This window comes from Pundamilia nyererei, unplaced genomic scaffold (assembly GCF_000239375.1).
Source record: "Pundamilia nyererei isolate P.nyererei 1_Seehausen unplaced genomic scaffold, PunNye1.0 scaffold00006, whole genome shotgun sequence".
NCBI classification, from domain to species: domain Eukaryota; kingdom Metazoa; phylum Chordata; class Actinopteri; order Cichliformes; family Cichlidae; genus Pundamilia; species Pundamilia nyererei.
In genome coordinates this window covers 5,909,713-5,918,745 of record NW_005187407.1, presented here as the reverse complement: position 1 = coordinate 5,918,745, position 9,033 = coordinate 5,909,713, and the positions used below count along the sequence as shown (strand labels likewise).

At 41.6% G+C, this 9,033-nt stretch overlaps 1 protein-coding gene across 1 annotated transcript in view; it reads right to left on the bottom strand.

The window, feature by feature from the left end:
- sv2ca (synaptic vesicle glycoprotein 2Ca) overlaps nucleotides 1-9,033 on the bottom strand; it is a 27,725-nt gene that overhangs the window by 9,020 nt on the left and 9,672 nt on the right. Inside the window, exons 3-4 of the mRNA XM_005722301.1 lie at nucleotides 2,848-3,028; nucleotides 2,012-2,163 (exon numbers count right to left, since the gene is read on the bottom strand). Of these exons, the coding sequence (XP_005722358.1) occupies nucleotides 2,012-2,163; nucleotides 2,848-3,028 (333 nt within the window). The remainder of the gene's footprint in view (nucleotides 1-2,011; nucleotides 2,164-2,847; nucleotides 3,029-9,033) is intronic.

The window sequence follows — 9,033 nt, the reverse complement described above, 5'->3', positions numbered from 1 at the left end:
GTGTGTGTGTGTGTGTGTGTGTGTGTGTGTGTGTGTGTGTGTGTGTGTGTGTGTGTGTGTGTGTTTGAGTCTAGAGTAAAATCTGGTGAGAAAGAGAAATAAAGAGAGGAGCAATGAGAGAAAGGGTTGTTCAGCAGTGATTGCCTTTTCTACAGAAATGTAGCATGACTTCCTGCCCCGCAGGGTTAGTGTTTCACCGATGCCACTGAAAATCTCATTACAGGGATTATGTACATAATTGGCTAAGTCTATGGATGACTGAGTCAGCCATCCCAGGCCTACTGTAGACGGTCAGACAGACACATACAGAGAGACGGATAATATATACTAGATGCTGGCTCATAGAAAATATGGTGTGTAGTCCACTCTTGATGTTTAAGCTTTAATCTATAGGTCTTAGCATTGCCTAATGAGGTTACTCAAGTGGTGATCTTGCTTAACAACTAACTTAACAACTCATCCAGCTTTCCTGTCAGTGGATTTTTGCCAAGTAGACCTCCTTGTGGATCTCCAGCTGCCAGGGGGATTTCAGGAGACATTATGAGTCAGCAAGTGGTAAAGACAGATAAGAGCTCTAATGGCACATTAAACACCAGTGTTAAGGAACTTGTATCATAACCCATAAGTCATGCAGCTTTGTTTTACTGCAAGGCAAAAAGGTATGTCTGCAGGAGTTGTTTTTTTTCTTAAACGTCATTGTGGGATTGGTCGAAGGCACTGCAGCACTTTAGGGAAACTGTTAAAAAAAATATTCGTGAGCTTTGGAGTAAGCATGCAAGACACGTCGTTCCCTCTCAGATAGAGAGGCGCAGTGGTAGTGAGTCTCAAAGAGAATAAAAGCAAAGTATCTGTTCAATATGATATCCACTGATCTGACAGCCAGGTTCTCTAATGAAGCCTCATTCCGGTTTCAGAAATCTCTTACCAGTGTGTTTCTGTACATCCATGTGAGTGGATCCACAGCATTTGTGCATGTGTGCGTGCCCCTGTTTAAGCATCATGTAATAAAACTGGGAAGTCCCTTATCAGAAACACCATAAAAGCACCTCTTTGTGTGCCTGTGTTCACTCAAACGACCTCTCCCAGTGTCAGATGTTATTACATTCAATTTCACCTGTATGCATCTGCAGTCGTAGTAAAACATCATCCATGCAACTTGCAGCAACACACACGCACGCACACGCTCTCGCTCTCTCTCTGACGTCACAGGCTGGCTAAAGCATGGTCTGGCCATAAATCAACTCTAGATGTAGCTTTGTCCTATTAGAGCAAGGAGAAAAACCTAATTATGCTTGATCAAGAAGAACACTCTGCAGAGACAGAGAGTGGAGAGAGAGGCGAGGTAATAAAAGGAAGGACAGAGTTAGAGAGATGGGGAGAGTATAAAACAGGAGGTGAGGGGAGGCAGTAAAAGGAAGGGAACAGCAGGTTTAAAAAAAAATGCAAGCAAGGAGAAAATGAAAAGGATCTGGCGAGAGGAAGAAAGCCAATTCTCTTTGTGCTGTTTTTTCTCATGACGAGTGCAGTCGACAGACAGTTTTGTCATAAATCACATTTTCCGCCTTCCACCCTCACCCATACTTGCTATGTGGTATCTGTGCATACATTAATCTTTTGACCTCAGCCTCTCCCAGCCTGCAGCCACTCAGAGCTATTAAGTGATTAATTCCCATGGCAGGGAAAACTGGCACCTTAACCCATGGTCATGTGGAGACTGTACAGTTTAGTAACTCTATTCAGGAGCTCAGCATAAAGTCACATTGTAAGCATCCTAAGAGCGCCGCTTAACTTAATTGTGTTAAGGGTATCACCATATATAGCTTGTTATTGGGCTATATTTCAAACACGGAGTTGAGTGATTCATGCTTTCTTCTTCCTTCTAACAATGCGACCTTTAATTTCAAAAGGAAAAAACAACGCTTAATTTTTTCCTTGTGGTTCCGCCTCACTTAGCATTATATAAACTGATGGGTGATGGTGTGAATGTTAACATTTTTGCAAGTACACTCACCATAGTGTGGTATGATGGCCCATGCCATAGCAGATGCATAGATCTCACCAATCATCCAGAACATACACAGCCAGCTGAGGTGCTCTCCTCTTTTCTCCCTGGACAGCACCTCGGCAAAGAAGGAAAAGACGATGGGCACAGCACCTCCTATCCTGCAAGAACCAGAAAACAGGAAGATTAATGAGACTAAGGCAGATGCATTTTGTTTTTTGCATCATTCGCATAGTTTCACGTTTATCCCACAGTTTGTACCGTCCTTTGTTGTTTCAATTCACCTGTACAAAAAAACCCCAAAATGACTTGAAAAACTGTCAGTTAGTAATCAGTTAAATTGAGGGCTCTTTGCAAAGACCTGTAAAGTGAATGAGTAAGCAGAAAATAGCACAGCTATTGGAGAGCCTTTTCAATTACTCTCGAGAATGATGTCAATGCATTTGCTGAATTAGGCCTTAAAGGACTGGTTATACTGCCAAAGAAAAGAACGCAATAAATCACAGTCATATGTCTATGCTATAAAAAGAGTACATGCTGTCTGTCATTTTCAAGCACGCTCTGCTCATTTTAATGCATTGCAGGAATCCCTAAATTCACAGTTAGTATAAAAGTTTGCTGACAGAGTGAAGAATTACATTGGCCATAGTTCTGGTAAAAAAGTAATAATTTTTATTACAGCTATTACTATTTTATTAATAATTATAATTAGCCTGATTTTTTTCATCACTTTTCAGAGGATGGGAACAATCAGGAAAAACAGGGATTTGTCTTTGATTGTTGGACTTGCTGTGTTACCCTCCCACTGTGGTGGCATTGTGCAACCTCCGGTTTATCAGACTCACCCGAAACCCGCGACGAGACGGCAAACGAGGAAGAAGCCATATCCCTGGACGAAAGATGACAGGAAGGCAAAGAAGCCATTCGTGGACATGCAGATGAGGAGGCATTGTCTACGGCCCACTTTGTCAGACATTCCTCCCCAGAAGAACGCTCCGACCATCATTCCCAAGTACACAACACTGCCTGGAAGGAAGAGAGAGTGGCCATATTTTTATTTTTTTGTTAAAATATAGTCGATTACCTCACATCTCTACATTGTGTATGTGCACTGCAGTGTATGATTGTGTTGGTTTGCTGTGTAATTTCTTCAGTTACTAGACCAGAGTATTTGTTAATTCATTAAATGAGTAAAAAAAAAAACTATACTACTACTTCTCTCCACAAACTCCTGGGTTGTGTTCTGTTACTGGATTTCTCTGCCAATCACGGTTTATCCATAACAAGCAACATGTTTAAGCATAACTGTTCATAAGTATGTTGAGGTTCATAAGAGAGGGGAGACAGTGAGGCGGACATCATGGGAATCTGATGTGGTAAAGAGAGAGCTGAGTGTAAACTCTGGATAGAGTTTTTAAAAAAGAGATCACAGATAGCAGTGGCTGAAATTAACTTCCTCTGAAGTTTGGCTGGGCTCTCCCTTAGAACCAGGATAAATAGCTTGGTCATTTTGGAAGTACACAGAGTGGAGCTGCTATTCCTCCCTATCGAAAGGAACCAGTTTAGGTGGTCTGGCCATCTGACCGTCACCTGGGCCAGGCGTTTATGGCATGTCCAACCAGGAGGGGCAGACCCAGAACAGGCTGGCAAGATCACACCTCAGTGTCCCCTCTGCATGAGGGGAGGGAGGTCTGGACTTTTCAGTTTAGATTATGCCCCTGCAACCTGAAGCTGAATAAGCTGCAGAAAATGAATGAAAAGCTAGACTGCATCCTAAAGTTAGAGCTCCAAGTGCAGATACTAAACCCTAAACCCCGTCTGAAAAGCCTCTGCCCCTGTAACACACTTAAATAACTGTAAAACTGTAAATACAGTGTGTAAAAAACAAGAAAGAAAAACAGAAAACAGGCTCCGAACAATGAGACAAATGTGAACGGTAATGCAGGATGACTTTACAAAAAGGTCCTCTGCCCTCTTTTAATCTCTCTCATCACAGATGAGATCAATGCTCCAACAAAACAGCATTGATTTTTTTCACTAATCATCATGAATCTGCCCGGAAGAGTGGAGCCTGTTATTACTGTTTTAGTCTGCACTGTAATTGGCAGTGGAATGGTTAGTTCATGGACATGTAGCGTCTGCTGAAATTTCTTTCATTGATGTTTCCGTCCCAGGCTGGAAAAATAGCAGAGTTTACTAACAGATTATATTGAAGCTTTATCAATATCCAGGTATTTTCAGACACATAATCATAAACCTGGTTTAGGGAGGTTATTTTTATCCGTTGCAGTCACATACAAAGAGATACAACTCTGCCGCGGGGCACTTTGTTCATCCCATTACAATAATGTTAATAGCAAGATTCATTTCCTTTCTGTAATGTCTCCAGTCAGGTCTCTTCTCCTCTGCTGTGAGCAGATATCTGTTTGACTCTTTCACTTCAGGGGTCAAAACGCAGCTATCTGTCACATTTGGCAGCCATCTAGATACTCGCCTCAAGGTATCATAAATTCAATTCTAAATTTAACGGAAGTCCTCAGTCTATGCACAGTTCACATTTACTTCATTAAGGGGAGGCTAGATATGCAATGCACAGGCAAACACCCATTGGCCTCCCATTTAAATGTCATGCATCCAAACATCCAGAGGCCTTTTTATGTTTCCCAGCATTAAACCTTTCACACAAACAATACACTTTTTGGGTTTTTTTAGAGATGCAAGGAAACAAGGGAAAATAATCAATCATTCGTTCTGCCTTAAAGTCAGTTTAAATAAATAAATAAATAAAAGCAATAAAACTGCTAACAAATGAGTACATCTCTCACAGGACAGTCAATTACGTAATGACTTTATTGATGTTCTGTCCGGCTTGCTCCGCTGTATTCTACTGCACGGCGTCAGCAGCGCTCACACCAGCGGTTGGGACTGCAGTGCACTGAAGTGTAACATAATGCAAAAGTAGCACAGACATGTTCTGACTGTAAATGACACTTATCATGTTCTAAATGTGTGCTGCATCCATAATACTGTGATTTTTAAATTAATCATTAAATAAGTCATTTTAATTCAAATATTTATTTTTGTTTTTTATTGTCAGTTTGCTACATGTACAGAACTACGGTGGCCCCTAGAGACAAAGCACATACAAATTCCAAAGCACATGCAAACTCCAAAACACAGTGGAAGTGCTCCAGGACGCTAGGGGCAGTGTTGAGCTCGATTTGCAAAATAAACAAGTTTGTTGCAAACACATGGAGTTGGATGCCAGCGGAAAACACCTGCAAGGACAGAGCAACAATGCTTTATAAGAAAGGTAATGTGCAAACTGTTGTTTGATTTGTTTTTAATTACTATGAATACTTAGTTTACGGTAGGGTGACCATATTTTAATTTCCAAAAAAGAGGACACTTGGCTCAGTCATGAAAAACTTGCTTAAAGAAACATATTTACCATATTAAAACGATGCCTTGTCTGTGCAGTTAATGAATTGTGAAATACAATATGTCATGTAGGCTTTTACAAGTCAACAAGAGCAAAAAAAATTAAAAATTAAAAGCCTCGGAAATGAAATAATGGTACAGAAATAATACCTCATCTGCATAAGAAAAATTACCAGTACTGGGTCGGTGCAAGAGAAATGTCTTTTGCAGTTCTTCTGAAAAGATGCACTTGCGCTTTGGGATCTTTTAAACATCATTATAATGATAATATAATAGGCACTTTGCTGCGCGCTGTCTGTCACGTCTGTGAGCGCAGAACAAGCGCAAAGCAGCAGTTCAGAAATGACGTTACACACATGGGTCCTCTGTCGGCCTATCCGGTTGTTCAGACGGACGTCACTAGCAGTGTCTGGGTCTAAACTCCGCTGCGGGTCCATATATCAAACGATCACTATGGCATTACTGAGAGTTGAAAAACTGTCTAAAGTCTTTCATCGTTAATAAAATGATCAGCGTTCTGCTCTACCAGGTGTAACAATTGAGTTTAACATCCAGGCATCCATGAAAACGGAATTTATGACATTTAACAGAGTTAGAAGTTAGCAGGATGTTAGCTCGCTAGCTTCTATCTAAATACAATATAGCATGTCCTGACTGCGGGGTTTTGGAAACAAAATTAAAACGTACAGCTCTGCTATCACTTCCAGCATAAATGAAGACAGAAAACTAAACAGCAGTGACGTTTGTAGGGTTACTTAAGTTGGGCTAGCTGGTATATAATGATGTGCTACGTGACCACTAGCGACACAGCTATGTTAGCATAATATAAACAAGCTAACTTTTTTCCCCACTCGATAAAAGTTAACGTGAGTATTCTCGGTGGTCAGAAACAAATGTAATCGCATGGCAGGATGCTGTAAAAGGACCAAACTTCAGCCAGGAGAACAACTGAGATAATCCATCCACAATACGAGGTTAGTCATTCATATACTGCTGCATGGGCTGGGCTGTAGTTACATCCTAAGGTTTTAAAAACTGAGCTTAAATAAATGATTAGTGGTAATAAAAGCCGAGGGAGGTCAACAGTGATCACTGACTGTTTTAGGAGCTTTTTGAGATCAAATAGAAGAAAATACATAACATTAAACATGTTAACAACACAGAAGCCATATTAAACGCAGACTACTTTAGACCCGGAAGTAGGATTCGTCGCGTCATCACTGAACAACCGGATAGGAAAACCTGGACATTTTTATCAAACTCGAAATTCCACCCGGATGCCCCGGACTGAACGTGAAAACTGGACATGTCCGGGGAAAAGAGGACGGTTGGTCAACCTAGTTTACGGTGGAGTCAAATCTGGCGTTAGCTAGCAGTCAGTGTGCTTTGCTCAGAGAGAACCTCAACACTGCCCCTAGCGTCCTGGAGCACTTCTGTTGTGTTTTGGAGTTTGTGCATGTTTTGGAGTTTGTACGTGCTTTGTCTCTAGGGACTACCATACAGAACAACTGAAAAGAAGACTTAAGAATATACAATAGTGCAGTACTGCAAAATTTAAATTAAATAGAGTAGCCTGTGAGTTGTTCATGGACAGTAGTGCAACATCCATCTTCTTAGTGAGTCACACACACTTTATGCAGTTCAGAAAGTCAGACACGAAGAACTCTTTGCTCCAAGGTAACAAATTTAGATTTTTTTTTCTTTTCTACACATGTTCCAAAAAGGATCTATTAAAGATAATTTTGATCGCTATGAAAGCCCAGAAATGGTGGGCTTTACTTGCCAGACATTACATTTTAATTCGGGCACAATGCATTAGATGCAGATTTGCATCTTTTTGCTGAGATGCATTTAGGCTATATATCTAATATATACCTAACCCAAATGCCAAGTGTATCATATTGGATACATGGGTTTTAGTGAGTTTTTGAGAGCTCTACAAGCCAAATCCGGCAAAAAAAAAAAAATACAAATTAAAACTGATACTTATATGTATTTTTTGTAATGTTTCAGAAGATTCAATAAAAACTCATGTTTAACTATTTGAATGGTTTGGTCTTTACAGTGTATCTAAAGCTGTGAAGCCCTGCTGTATATGCATAACACTGTGAAATACAGCTAAATTTAGAAGTGAAGACCCGTATAGACTCTGAGCACCATCAGAAGATGACAGTGTGTCAGGAGACCTCTCACACAGAAGCAAAAGGTTTTGCCCTGTGACAGTATGTTGAGATGTCAAAACACATCTCCAAGAATAATAAATATTCATCAAAATCTCAGGCACCCTCACACATACACACACACATACAGAGTAAAGCAAAGCTGCACACACAAACACAGATAATTGAGGAGTAAATCTGAGATGCTCGTTAAATTGTTAAAAATTCATTTATTTGCCTTTGTTGTTGTTAAAATAGCCAAGAGGAAGCTAGATTAAGAAAAGAAAACACAAAATAAGAGGGAATTGAGGATCGAGCACCAATATACGTCCAAAAGTAATGAGGGGGGAGATATGTAACGCAGGAGGAGAGTTCAGTCACTTCCAGATATGGTGAGAGAAAAAGAGCGTGAGGAGGAGGAGAGAATGGGGAAGGCCCTGGTGGAGTGTTTTCTGCCCTGTCACACACCAAGGAGCCCCCTGAGAGCCGTGGGAGCGCTTAGCTGCATCACGACCTCTTCTCTGATTTCACGCTTTGATGCTCTTCGCTCTTAGCGGTGCAAACTGTTTCGGCGTCGCGCAAAAACACCCATCCTGCTTTATTCATAATGATGATGCTATCGTGCATCAGCACGCCTGGTGCATGCTGCGGCTCAGCTGTGGCACCTTTCTGTACCATCCCCCCCTCCTGCTGTGAGTCCCTGCATTACTACCATTCCCCCCTATTTGTCTTTCCCCCAGCTTTGCACCCTCCTTTGCTTTCCAGTTTCCTCTCTCCTGTCTTCTGTGCTTTCCTTCCTATTTACAGTATTTACTTTAGCTTCATCCTAGCGCCTCTGTCAACAGCTCCTTTACACTGAGCAGCGTGTAATCACATTTGTACTACATCGTGTCAGTTTGACCGGATTCGTGTCTCCTTCTTCTGCCACCTCCGCAGAAGATGAGATTGAAGCTTTGTGTCATATTTAAGTCGTATCAGTGGGGGCAGGATTTCTATGGAAATAACCTATTGTAGGGCTTAGAGCGCAGGGTTTAAAAATGACTCAGTCCCAATCAGTAATGATCCAACCTTCATTAACAGTACAGATTGTGATAATTCACATAAAATAGTGATGTTGTGAAACCCTGATAAAGGCGAGCAGTTGGACATGGTGACAGCAGGTTTGGTCCACGCACAGATATTCAGTCCCATCGAGCATCTCCCCTCCCTCAGTCCACCACACACATTCTCCCACACAACGTGGAGCTAGCTGGGCTATTCGAGCAGTGTAATCTCCGCAATGACGCTGCTATCTTACTGCAGTTTAGCCATGCTCAGCTGCCCCAGGACCGCGCAGCCCCACACAGCCTGCCAGCTGGCTCAGACCGACAGGGAGAAAGAAAGGGAACGATAGGAAATGAGAGGAGACAACAAGGGAGGAGCGCTGTAGAG